Source organism: Mustela lutreola, chromosome 14 (genome assembly GCF_030435805.1).
Source record: "Mustela lutreola isolate mMusLut2 chromosome 14, mMusLut2.pri, whole genome shotgun sequence".
NCBI lineage: Eukaryota > Metazoa > Chordata > Mammalia > Carnivora > Mustelidae > Mustela > Mustela lutreola.
In genome coordinates, this window is record NC_081303.1 from 64,611,223 (window position 1) to 64,625,094 (window position 13,872).

At 45.6% G+C, this 13,872-nt stretch overlaps 1 protein-coding gene across 4 annotated transcripts in view; it reads left to right on the forward strand.

The window, feature by feature from the left end:
• Window positions 1-11,088, forward strand: part of MARK1 (microtubule affinity regulating kinase 1) — a 114,447-nt gene extending 103,359 nt beyond the window's left edge. For 2 of the 4 annotated variants that reach the window (XM_059145839.1, XM_059145835.1), the window contains 2 exons: window positions 5,439-5,483; window positions 8,968-11,088. In XM_059145839.1, coding sequence (XP_059001822.1) covers window positions 5,439-5,483; window positions 8,968-9,322 — 400 coding nt within the window. In that variant the 3' untranslated portion in view covers window positions 9,323-11,088. The remainder of the gene's footprint in view (window positions 1-5,438; window positions 5,484-8,967) is intronic. The other 2 variants (XM_059145836.1, XM_059145838.1) reach the window with 2 other exon arrangements.
• The last annotated feature ends 2,784 nt before the right edge of the window (window positions 11,089-13,872 follow it).

The window sequence follows — 13,872 nt, forward strand, 5'->3', positions numbered from 1 at the left end:
AGTCCTGGAAGAGGCAGACGTGTGAGCGGATAGCGTGATAGCGAGCAGAACGCATGCCACAGAATGCGAGGCCAGAGGAAGGCACCACTGTCCATGGGGGTGGGGGACAGCTAAAGCTCCATACCACAGAGTGGTTTGAGGAGGTAGAAATTCCAGGGAGGAAATTATTATACATGCTTTAAAAAAACATTAATTAAATACTTAATTATCCAGGTTATTAGTGGTTTAGGATTTCAGAGAGCGTTTGCTGCAAAGAGAAGCAGCAGCTTTAGTCTCTCGCCTTTTCTTGGAGCTATTCATGGACAGTTTACCCAAGCTACCCAGCTGCATTTAAAACTTTAAATGCTCAAGTGCAAGATTGATTTCTAACCGTATCAATGGTGATGTTGTACCCTGTGGGCAGCGACCACGCAGCATGACACCTGGAGAGAGAAAGAGCCGGAACGAAGCTCACCACAGAGTCAGCAGGGCAGTCAGTGCTGTCTGACCGTCTTCAAGGTCCTGGTCGGATCCGCAGTAGTTTCTGGTGGGTGGAATTTGGCTGACCACTCAAAGCCAGGATTAATTAGTCATGGCTAAGGCAGGATTAATTTTGAAGTGAAGGAGGATGGTTTTGAGTCAAGAAGCTCAATTATTAGTTGTACATTAAAGCAACGTGTAACATATTTCTCTTTACTTTGCGATGAAAGCATAGATTCTAGAGGAAGCATAGTCAAGAGCCCTGGAGAAGAGGTTAGGACAGAGTGTCGGAGCAAGAACGTGGCAGGGAGAAAGTCTGTTGGGAGCCTGGGATGGAGGATGGCCGTGGAGCCACGTGACGGACCTGGGACGACCTGCTGGTGCCGCTGCCCAGCCGCGAGGGAGACGGAGGGAGCCCCTTCCCAGGAGCACTTCCCACACCGCGTGGCGCCCTGCACACGTTTTGTCGCTTGGCCCTTGGTCTTCCTCCCACCTTGCCAGCTGTCCGTCTCCAGCCATTTTGCTGGTTCTTTGCAGGTTCCCTTGTCTTTCCCCTTCACCTCGAAGGACCAGACTGGCCCAGGGCTTGGGCTCCGGACAGGCTCTCCTCTCTGGCCGTCCTCACTCTCTTGTGGATCTCATTCAGGCCGACGACCTTACATTCGTCTTACGCGAACAGCTCCCAAACCTGTGTCTTTAGCCCAGGTCGCACCTCTGAACTAGAGACTCCCGTAGCCGGTTGTCTATGCAGCCTCTCCACATGGCTGCATAGACTCCCAGACAGACTGTGTCCAAAATCCAGCTCCCCACCACCCCCCCAACACCGGTCCTCCCTCCTTCTTCACCACATTAGGTAATGGGGACACCTTCCTTCTAGTTCTCAGACCACGCGCCAGGCTGCTGGCCGCTGGTGTTGGCTCTGCCTTCCCAGCTTCTCCCAGATGTAGCTTCTTCAGTCACTCCTACGGCAGCCTCTGTCACCGAACCCACTGCCCGCCTCCTGCCTGCTAACAGCCCTCCTCACTTCTGCCCTGTCCTCGTCTGTGCTCAGCAGGGCCTGTCCGCACTTGAAAGCCCGCAGCTTGCTTTTATCCCACTCAGAACACAGTTCGAAGCCCTCACAGTGGCCTTGGAGGCCTCCAGTGGCCTGGTCATTTCTGCTCTGACCTCATCTTCTCCCCACGCCCGTCGCTGGTCACACGCCGGCCACATGGGGCGGCTGAGTGTCCTCGCACACACCGGGGCTCACTGTGCAAGGTTTTGTGTTTGCGGCTCCTTCTCCCTGGAACCTCTCCTCCCGCCCTCCCCCTCCCCCATCCCCTCAGCCGCCCAGCTGGCTGCTTCTGCACTCATCTGGGTCTCTGCTGGAGTGTCCCTTCCCCGGCGAGCCCTTCCTCCATTCCCTCTTTGCAATCACTGCCTCTTCTAGCAGCGGCCCTCTCTCTGCTTTGTTTTTCTCCGTAGCATCTAACACTACCTGAAACCATTGCGTGCGCGCGCGCACACACACACACACACACACACACCCCACTTTACCTGTTTGTTCTCCGTTGAATCTGCTGCTGCGTGTTGAGGGCCTGCAGCGACACGTGACGTGACATTCACACATGTATGGAATGAGTGGTTGAATAGTGTGGGAGACCGATTTTAGAAGTAAACAGATAAGGTCACAGTAAGTCCCGGTAAGTGTTCTGAAGGAAGCAGGCCCTGAAATAGAAAGTCCTCTGAGGGTTCAGGGTGGCTGAGCTGGCCTCTGAGAGGAGCCAACAGGAACATTTCCAAAGTTCCACGATGCCTTTCTTAACTTCTGAACAGTGTCGTTTCATTAGAGCCTTTTGAGGGGCAGCTCGGGGAGAAGAGGCCAGGGTAGAAGTTGTTTGCTATCCTTTGTTGGCAGTTTGGTAGGATTTTTTTGTCTTTTAATTTTTGACATATTTTTAATTAATTCAGGGTTTGGTTAGAGAAAAGAAAAAATTGCCAGTTCTCCTCGGAGGTCACTTGTCACCACGTGAACAGCATTGGCTTTACGAGTGCGTGTGTGCTCGCTGCCGGGCACGGTCTTCCCTCGTGTCGCCTGCGCAGCTGCAGAGGGTGTGTGGGCCGCACGCACGGCCCCGTGCAGGAGCACACGCGGAGCGCTGGTTTCTGTACCAGGACCGAACTGTGGCGTTCTCAGCCGCCAGCAAACCGAAGTGCAGTGGATCTAACTGTGTGCTCAGTATATTGAACTTTGCGGGAGGTTGGAGGCCTGGAGGGAACTGGGAGAATTTCCCGATGTTCAGGAGCTATTCTAGCCTTATTATTTATCATTCTCACCCCAGTTCCCAGATTGTCCGTCCTTCCCACTTGTCTCTTCTTAAGACCATCCTGAGTTCAAGCCCTCCCTTTCTGTCTGTCCCCTTTGCCTTCCTCACTTCCCTGTGACCCACACTGGCCCCTGAGTGACCAGCGGCCCCCTGGTGATGTCACAGGGTTGTCTGGCTACAAGCTGCCCCCACCCCCACCAGACCTCATCTGATGGGGCGATGTCAACAGCGACAGCCCCAACACCTCGCCAGCTTTAGCGCCGACTGAGTTGATGTGCCACTAGATGCTTAAAAAGAGGAAAAGATAAGATGTTATAGGGAAAAACATAAGAAATTTGGGTTGTTAAACTTTAGGAAGGGAAGGGTAAACAGTAATCTGGAGTTAATCATTTGTGTACTCGAAAACCACTGTTACAAAGAGGAAACCCGTTAAGTTCTCCTTGGCCGGTAAAAAGGCTGTATGCTGAGATGCCACGTGAGAGAGTTGTTTTCTGGTCTTAGGAAAGAACTTTCCAATTAGGAAAGTGACTTACACTAGAGTACTCTATCAGGGAGGGTGTAGAAATACTATTTCAAAAGCCTAAAAAAAAAAAAAAAAACCCTTTTAAATAGCATTGAGAACCGTTTGTTTGGATAGTTCCATTGAACTACTATACAAACTGGAGATTGTAGCAAACCGTATGATTTTTTAAAAAGATTTTATTTATTTGACAGATCACAGGTAGGCAGGCGGGGGCGGGGGGAAGCAGGCTCCTCGCTGAGCAAGGAGTCTGATGCAGGGCTCCATCCCAGGACCCTGAGATCATGACCTGAGCCGAAGGCAGAGGCTTAACCCACTGAGCCATCAAGGCACCCCAACCTTAATGATTTTTTAACCACAGCGCTCTCTTATTAGGGAATAACCAAATTAGGTCAGTTGAGTATATATTGCTGTGCATAAGATAGTTGGCCACTTTTGTCTGTTTTATAAGTGTTCAGTGTCGGGGAGCCCTGCTGCCCTGCATGTGCTCCGACAGCCCACGGGCTCTGTGTCTCCCCAGCTGCCTCCCTCGGGGCAGCTGAACTAGGTGAAGCCACTGCCACGCGGCAGACGCCCTTCAAGTGGGTGTTTCTGTCGGCTTCCAGGACGGCAGGAATGAGGGGATGGGAAGACATGCTGAGTCTGTGGCTATTTCAACAGTGAGAACAGGAGAAGTAGAGCCTCATTCCTAATGCTTCAAGTTCGGCAGCTGCGGAATAGGTGTCTACTAACAGCCACTTAGCCGGTGAAATAGAAGTCGGACACAAGCCCGGGGAGACACACGCCCCTTTCTGTTAGAGCAGCCGCCTCACTGCCCTTCGTTCCCGCCGATGGGCCGCCCTCCAGGACATCCGCACGGCTGCACGTTCCCGATGATATGCATTTCCAGCTCTTGTTCTTTTTAATTTTTTTAAAGATACGTCCATGTGCTATCATAAAGATAGGTTTGTGTAGTTAACACTGAATTATTACATTTGCCAATGAAAATGCCAGTTATTGGAAATTTAAGAAATCCCCATTTGACTGTAAGAATCTGTCTTGTCTGTCCTTTTTGATTCAGAGAGGAAAAAGGGTTTTGCACAACATGTTTGTCAAGAAAGGCCTGGTGTTAAAGACCCTGAGATGCATAAGGCATTCGTATCTCTAACCTCCAGCTCAAGCCGTAGAGGTCGGTGTGTGGGTATGATTCGCTCATTGGGGGATGAGGAAAGTGGCCCTGATTTTATTCCCACTGCAGTCACTTTACAGAAATAACATGAATGTTCCTGGAATAGTGAAAACATTAAGAAAACATTAACTTCTGAGTTTGAGTTGGTTATTTCTTCCCAGCAATTTAATAGTATTTTGCTCTCCCATGCCATCTCTTAATGCATCTAAACTGGTGTTTAACTTGATACTCCTCTGTCAAGATTTAATTACATTTGAAAATGACAAAGTAGTTAAAATTTTAGTAGACTTCAAAAATATAAATGACGTTCAACAGAAGGACGATTAGTAGAGTTTTCCTGGTTTTATTTCACAGGTCGATATCCAGGTAAGATGAATGTTTCTGCCTAATTGATCTCATGTTTTTAGACTCACCTGCTTGGATAGGCTGTCGGTTTGCTGTAACGTTTGATCGTGTGCATGAATCACTAGTGTAACATGTGAAGTTAAGTTCATTGCTGATTTGAACTTGGTTCTTATTTGTAGAAACAGAGATATGTTGAACTTTATTTTTAACAACAAGGTTATATATTTTCTAAATTGAGCGACTACTAGAATTACATTTATAACAAATACAAAGTTGGATCTCACTGCTGAAAATTATTAAATAGTTTTAACTATAAATTGAACTAAACTCAACCCAAAGAGAAATTCTGACTTTAAAATTGTGACTGGGAATTGGAAGATCCTCTTAAAAACAGAAACAAAAGCAAAAGTGCTAAACCATCAATCTAGCATCTCCTCTGACAAGACGCAGTAGACGCTCAATAAAATGGCAGCTGCGCTGCTTACAGCGCAAACGTGCAGAGCCGTGTGAGGCTGACTAGTAACAGAAAAGTGTGCTGAAGTTTGCTTAACACGTTAACTTTAACATCATTTTAGATGTGGGTTTTCTTGGTCTATTTTTCACTCTTATCATTAAATCTCAACCTCCACTTTGTTTTGAGGGATCCCAGTGAAGGCGAAGCCAGTGGCCGCACAGACACCTCAAGGTGAGGAGCCACTACCAATACTTCGCTGCTAGGCCCCCGTCTATGCAGACATGCTTTCGAAAGACGTGCAGGACCTAATAAATCTTAAGAGCTAATAACTAGAGAGTATGTGCATTTTACGCTTTTATATCGGGATGGGTTTGCTTAATGTTGCCTAGCATTTAACGAAGTGTGAGTTCACTTGAAGTTTGCTTTTCTCAGCATTGTTTTGACTTGTATGCTCTGTAGAGAAGTAGCCTTCCTGTCCTATAAAATGTATCCTAGCAGAAGAATTAATGGATTAAAATGTACTGATCCTTTTCTCACTAAAATGATGTAACTGGAATTAGATAACACGGAATACAGAGGTGGCCAAATTATGTAGGAAGGTTTGAGATTAGGAACATTTTAGGTGAGTGTGCAGTGGTGGACCACGTTTGCAGACGCTCGCCCTGCCTCCCTCAGTGGTTTTTGGCATCCAGCGGTGGCTGTGTGTTCCTTCTGACGGCGGGGGGGGGGGGGGGGGGGGGTCTCCAGCGCAAGCCCAGTCGGAATCAGGTGGGGGGCCCCGCCCCCAGGGTTTGAGGTTGGGTTGGGGGTCACTGCGTGTGATGCTGGTACTGCGGGTCCAAGACCCACGCCAATGGCGTGTTAGTACTTGTGTTCATATTGACAAACGGGAAGTCAAAGAAAGGAAGGCATTAAATTATTTGACATGTACGCCAGCTTGAAAGGACCCGTACAGATCACAGAACCTGGACGAGCACCTCCACAGTAGGACAGATGCCCCAGCTTCATTCAAGAACAAGTTTTGACCGGCTGAGCACAACCCCCAGTTTAATTGCTACCTCTTAAAATTAATTAAAATATAAAATATAATGAGCTTGGGAAGACTTTACCAAGCATTCCTAGGTGATTTATTTATTTATTTATTTGCAAGCTGCTATATTTAGTCACAGTAGTTGAAATGTCTCTCTGTTGAGTTAGGTACCCGAGTCCCCATGGTAGGCAGCCGGAGGAAGGGGAGGCAGGACGAGTAGTCGAACTTTCCTTCTGCCTGTGAAATAAACAGGAAGGACGTTTGGGGTAGCCTCTCCCCTCCCTGAGTCGCGGCTTCAGAGACTCTTGTGTCTCATCCCGCCTTTCCACGAAATTTCCCTCTGAGACACGTGATAGTACAGTGGGTGCCACGGGTGGCCGCTGCAGCTTTCCTGTCTGTCCTCTGTCCTTTTCATGGGGCTGCGGTCCCTTTCTTTCCTTATTACTGGGGTTAGTTTTCTTTTTTTTTTTTCTTTTCTTTTTGCTTTTCAACAACCTTAGTGAGTGCCTACTGCCTATCGGTAGCCGGTCATTCAATTCTCACAAGAGCCTGGTGAAAAGTATCCATTCTACAATTGAGGAAACTGCATGGAGCAGGAGGTCCTGTCCTGTCAGGGACGTGGCGGGGCACACTGGTGAAAAGCCGGGGCTCTCGAGCCAGACCCTGGGGGTTTGAGCCGTGCCCCACCACTTGCCTAGCTGTGTGACCTTGGGCAGTTGCTCTAACTCAGGAGTCGTTAGGGTAAGTGAGTAAATAGTGCATGTTGGGCACTTGCAACAGTTCCTGGCACCTAGTAAGTGCCCAGTAAATGTTCGCTGTCGTAAGTAGCCTTAGCATTTTCAGGAGCCTTCTACGTTTCCCACTCCCAGTGAAAACACCTTTGAGATACATGTAGAAAAATGATCTTGGTGGAATGGAAGAAAAACGGCTTCCTGGTCTTTGTTTTTTCGGCTCATTAGCTCTATGACCTTAGAAAAGTACTGAGTTTCCTAGCCACCGGTTCTGTTTTTAAAACGCGGGTTCAATCACGTGGTCTCCTGGGTCCCTTCCAGCCCTGGCATGCTGATTCCATAACCGGAGCTGGGCATGTGGTTCTGATAAACGACTCTCAGGAAATCTGCAGGCCCAGGGAGGCCTGCGATGCAGTGGCTTAGTATCCGTGAGCCAAGAGAGAATGAGAGAGAAGATAGTGAAACCAACACTGCCCGTATTTGTCTAATAGTCTTGAGAAGTTCATTTTCTCTACTTCTTTCTTTCTTGATTTTCTCAAACTTGCATCGTTTGCAGAGATTTGGGCTAAGGTACATAGGAATAAGGAAGAAAATGTGTATAGCAGTGTACACATAGAAATGCACATACACGACTATATGTGCGAGTATATCCTAATTCTGACATAAAGCATATGCATGAACACAAAATGTTCATATCGTAGGTTATAGACTCCTTTCAAAGGTTATCATTTTTTCTTTAAATCACATATAAATGAGCTAAATTAACAAGTTAAAATTGCAACATCTGTATCTGGAAAATTGCTCCGCAAACTTAATTACAGGGTCTTCTGAATCATAAATAATCTATTTTACCTTTCTGGGATGATTTGAAATAGGTTTTCTGGTTCTATATTATTTACGGGAGCCCTACAATACTGACAGTTCGGTAAGGTTGATTCCCTTAACAAACGTGTCCGTCAGCTCCCGTGTGCCCAGCGCAGCCCTAGAGGCCCGAGAGAGACCAGGGAGCAAAACAGATGAGATTCTGGGCTCTCCCAGAAGTCACAGCCCAGCGGCAGAGTCGGACAGGAAACAATGACCGTCATAGCTAAACTAATCAGCTGGTGTATTAGGGGGGAAATACAGTAGATGAGAATGTAGCAAGGCCCCTAGAGGAAGCACTAGAGCAGGGCCGGGGCGGTGGGTGGCCGAGCCGGGAGGAGCTGGGGGTGCCCCAGGCTGGTCGAGCCGAGCGCTGACAGGAGGAAGGGAGGAACAGCCTGAGGAACAGCCCTTGTGCCCTGAGCACGGCACGGAGGCCAGTGCGTCTCGAGAGGAGGGAGCAGCGAGGAAGCTGGGAGGAGATGGGGGGTCGGAGGCAGGAGTGGGGGTGTGGGCCGCGTGGAGCCTCGCAGGCGCCGCTAAGGACGTCTTTAGCAAAGCGCCGAAACCCCGAGCGGGCCCGCCGTCTCGTTGCCCGTGCGGTGCGAACCGCCTTCCGCTCCTCGCAACGCAACACCGTTGGTCCGCACAATGCGGTGCGAACAGGCCCTCTGTCGCCATGACTGCTAGCTTTGTCCCCAGTCCTTTTCCTCCCCAAAAAAGGTAGAGAAAAAGGGGAATCTATGTTTTTACAAATATGTATTTGTAAAGAGAATGGTAGTGGTTTCTGTGTGTGTAAAGGTACAGGAAATGGAGCATCTGTAAACAGAGAAATTATGGAGGAGCTGACAAAGCGCTAAGTTCTTCACTTTCAGCTGTAAACTCGTTTGCCACAAACAAGGCCGAGGCAGATGGCGTCCTGGGGTCTGTTTGGGGACAGCGAGATGACGCAAACATTTGTATCTACCTGAAGGCAGTCTGTGAATTGGGTAGTTTAGACTGAGCGGTGACCGCTGAGGCTTCGTGTGTGCTTTGATTTCTCTGCTGAACGCGGTTTTTGTTTCCATTCTCTCCCTCTGCCCTCTCCCTCTAGAAGTACGTCAGGGGAACCAAAAGAAAGAGACAAGGAAGAGGGAAAAGATTCTAAGCCACGTTCTCTGCGTTTCACGTGGAGTATGAAGACCACCAGTTCAATGGACCCCAATGACATGATGAGAGAAATCCGGAAAGTGTTAGATGCAAATAACTGTGATTATGAACAAAAAGAGAGGTTTTTGCTTTTCTGCGTCCACGGAGATGCCAGACAGGACAGCCTCGTGCAGTGGGAGATGGAGGTCTGCAAGTTGCCGCGCCTGTCCCTGAACGGGGTCCGCTTCAAGCGAATATCGGGGACATCTATTGCCTTTAAGAACATCGCATCTAAAATAGCAAATGAGCTTAAGCTGTAAAGAAACTCAAATTTACAGGATCAGGGAAGATACATTCACGTATGAGGTACAGTTTTGAATGTATTGGTAATGCCTAGCGCGATGGGCCTGTGAGTCTCCCACGCTCCCCCACCATGTAGAAATCGCCCTTCATGCAATAAGGACCTCCATAGTTAGGGACTGGACGGCTAGAGTCCGCGTGAAGTATACGAAATATCTGTAGCTAAAAAAGTAGGTTCACATGTACAGGTAAGTATATTGTGTATTTCTGTTCATTTTTCTGTTCATAGAGTTGTATAATAAAACATGATTGCTTAAAGAACTTGTATAGTTGTCTAGATTTCTGCACATAAGTGTATGACGCTTTCAGTTGGAGATGTTCTTCCCTGTTATTTACATTCTGGTGGGTTTTTTAAATTCTTACCTCCATCATGCAATTTTGAAAATTGTGTCCAGAATTAAAAGTGCACAGAAATAGTCTTTAAAATTGTAGCATGGACTTTTAAAAGTTATTTTTAAATCCTATTTAAATTTAAACCAGAAGCTGATAAATAGAGATCAGCTTTACTATACACAGAATTATTCCTGCTTATCTTTGCTCTCAGACCAGGTGTAGCTGAGAAAATACAAAATGTTTACAGTGTTGGCACTTAGAGTTTTTAAAATAAACTACATGGAAGTAATCATTGCTTTGCCTTGAGCTATCTAAGAAGTGCTGGGGAAAAAGTTAAACCTGTATCAAATTTCTTTGAAACTTCTAAGTGGTTTTTGGCCCACTGCTAAATGTAGCAGCAAAATTAAAAAGAATCAATACTCCATCTGGCTATTATAAATGTGAACTTTCACTTAGGTTTGCTGCCTCCTGAATACCGCAGTGTCATTGCGGAAATAGAGTAATATCGGGACCGTCTCATAGCACAAACTCATCCTACAGGGTTGATCAATGCGTTAGCTAAAGAATCATGCCACTCAGGAACTAACTGGCGTTGGGAACATTGACCTTGTCTCCTCCGAGCCTCTTCATCCACCCCCGACACAGTAAGATCTGTAAGTACTTAGGAGACTTTGGAGCAAAACCTACTATTTATAACAGTGCATTATTGATTTATGCTTACGTCGTTGTTGAGTTTGTTCCCAGGTAACCTGTTTGTTTTTACTATTTTGCCAGATTTCTTGTATTTATTCCACATCGTTATGCCTTTAATGTGCAGCTTTGTAATTGGGCATTTGCCTCCTTTTCTTTGATAATTAGTGATATATGTGATGTAAAACCACTAGGAAAGGTACCTTTTCATACTTGTTATTTTTTACGGAATAAGCCTTGGAGGTTGACTGTGCAATGTTATTTAATGTTGTAATTACTGTAATATCAACATATGGGCCCCATCTGCACACACCTGAGAAATGGAAAAGTGTATTCAAATTTTATCAGTTCAAAGGAGAATAAAGCTGTGATAAATACTGTAATTCTAACCTACATCAGAAAGCTCCCTGTGTAGGTGACGTGGCATTCCGTAATGGCGTCCGGACTAGGGTGAATTTTACATTCTGTACTGTACTGTGACGTAGCTTTCTTCTGTAACAGTTCTGTTCTAAAATGAAGTGTATTTTTGCCTTAGCAAAGGATGGTGTTTGGAAAAAAAAAAAACAACGACCCTGTGTAGCCCCCTTTTTAACCTAGTGTTCATTCAGAAAAATTGATGCAAATCTTTATTCACTTTCACTGGTGCACACTGAAATTTTACTTGAACAGTTCTCATAATAAAGCACTTGTCTTCTGCTCTTTATCAGAATGTGAATTACCTGTTTCCTTGCACAAAAATATTCTGTATGGGGAGTTTATTTCATGTGTTCTAAATTTAGTGGGCAGGGGGTGGAACTATGTAGGTTTTCAAAATGTCATTATGACAAGAAAAATTGACTCTTTTTATAGGAATTCCTAGCATCAAAATACTTAAAAAAAAAAAAAAAGCCATCATAGAAACTGATGGGGGCGGTGGGAGGGTAGGGGTTGGTTTCCTTTTTTTGTTACATTTTCTCACCCTGGTTAACTCTTATATGTTTGTGGCAAGGAACTTGACTTCAGTATTTTTTATGAACTAAAAATGAAATCTTGATATTCATTTCAGATTTTCCCATTTTATATGACAACATAACTATTTTTTTGAAGAATTAGAGGAATTTTACAATATGTTTACATAAATAAATACCACTTATATTCACTGGCTATGTGATATCAGGGTTTCCTTGGTTTCTGTCTAAATATTATTTGACTTAACATCCCTAATATTAGATTAATTATTTTGTAGAGACTAGGTTACAATATTGAATTTGATAAATAAAAATTTGACAAATAATAACATGAAATAATACTCAAGAATCTTGACCAAGTAATATTGTCTAAGGTAGGATTTGATTTAAAACCTGATGGGCGTCTGGTGACTCAGTCATTAAGCATCTGTCTTCGGCTGAGATCATGATCCCAGAGTCCTGGGATCAAGCCCCACATAGGGCTCGCTGCCCAGCGGGGAGCCTGCTTCTCCCTCTCCCTCTGCCGCTCCGCCTACTTGTGTTCCCCCTCTCACTGTCTCTCTCTGGATGAAATAAATATCTTTTTTTTTTTTGAATTAAAAATTAAAAATAAAATAAAATAAAGGGCACCTGGGTGGCTCAGTGGGTTAAGCCTCTGCCTTCAGCTCAGGTCATGATCTCAGGGTCCTGGGATCAAGCCCCGCATCGGGCTCTCTGCTCAGCAGGGAGCCTGCTTCCTCCTCTCCCCAACACTGCCTGCCTCTCTGCCTACTTGTGAGCTCTCTCCATCAAATAAACAAGTAAAATCTTTTAAAAATACTACTACTAATAAAATGAAACCTGAAAGACCTTGGGGCACCTGGCTGGCTCGTTCGGGGGAGCACATGCAGCTCCTGATCACAATGTCATGAGTCTGAGCCCCACATTGGGAGTAGAATTTACTTTAAAAAAAAAAAAAATCTTTTGGGAAGTGATTTTCAAGATCATTTCACAATGTAGGCAACAAAAACAACGTGAGACACCAATTTACTGTAAGTAAGTGAGCCTGTAAGAAAGTACTTACAGTGGTCCCTGCCTTCATTTTTAAGTCTTCATTTTGCAGCACCCACTGTGTCTTAAGACCTATGAAAGAATCGTAAAAGGTGGTTCCTACTTCTGAGATTTTGGTCCATTTCGGAAAGACAAAATGTAAGGCACACAAAACTGTAAAAAGCACACCCACATGGGAACAATGAAAAGTTAAGCGAGCACAGACAGGAGCTGCCATAGGAATTTAAGGAAAGGTGAGTTTTTGCATAAATAGGAGAAAGAGAGAGCTTTTAAGGATTTTGAGGATGAATAAAATTTAAGAGTCAGAATGGAAATGATCATTTAGGAATGAATATGTGAGAAAAGACCTGTAGCCAGTAGGGGCTATAAGACATGTTAAAAATATACCACTTGGGGGCGGGGGGTGCTGCCTGGCTCAGTCCGTCGAGCATGTGACTCTTGATATCCGGGTAATGAGTTTAAGCCCCGCATTGGGGGTAGAGTTTACCTACATAAATAAATATATATTTTTAAAAACCACCTATACTAGGAAGTAGTGGGAGTCACATAGGTTGACGAATAGCAGGTTATATAAAGCACAGATCGGCAGCCCTAGCTTGGACTTGACCTTTGGTTAGAGGGAAGCAATTAAGACCATTACAAGCCAAAGAAATACTAGTAAGTTGTGTCTGAAAGAGGACCAATTTATTAATTTTAGCAACTTTGTTGAGGGCTAGCATACATCAGATTCTCGGTCCTGGGGAAACAGTAGTAAAGTAAAAAAAGAAAAGAAAAGAAAAATTTGTGAGCTGGTCAAATGCTAGCGCCAGGAAGATCTTGTCAGAGATCTTTCCAGGATCAAAAAGGGTGAAAAGAGTGTATTTGAGAGACATTTCAAAGGACAGATCAGCAAGACATCAGGAGTGGGACGTTCGCTATAAAAGGATGAGGGGGTGGCAGGGAGAGCTTCCTGGCATGTGATCCAGGCTTCAGCTCGCATATCAAGGCTTCCACTTTGAACTAACGTGGTACCCAGTACCAGAGTTACCCTTCCACCTCAAACAAACAAAAATAGACAAAATGTATGAAACAACAGATGCATGCAGGGGTTTTCATTCTGATGAAATGTTCTCAGGAGACTGGCAATGACAGTGAACCCTGAGAGGAAACAAAGGAAATAAACCTTCTGGTCAACCCGGCTATTTCCCTGGAGAGAGTTTCCAGGTTGTGGCATGGGGAGGGGGAACCCAAGTAGAACCTAGTATTCGCCCTCATTAAGGAGCCAGAGCTGAGAGCCCAGGGAGATCAAGACAGCTAGAGTCTGGAGGGGAGAGAGCTTTACAAAAACCTCAAAGATCTGCAGAGATCAAGCATCTGAGAAAACTGCATCGGCTGGCGAAAGCCACCTGGAATTGTTAGAATGATCAACCCTCATACGGAAGTCGTGCCCTTTCCAGCCGGCCCTAGTGAAAACTCAGGATTCCTGGTTCAGAGGGTAGAATATTCAGAAG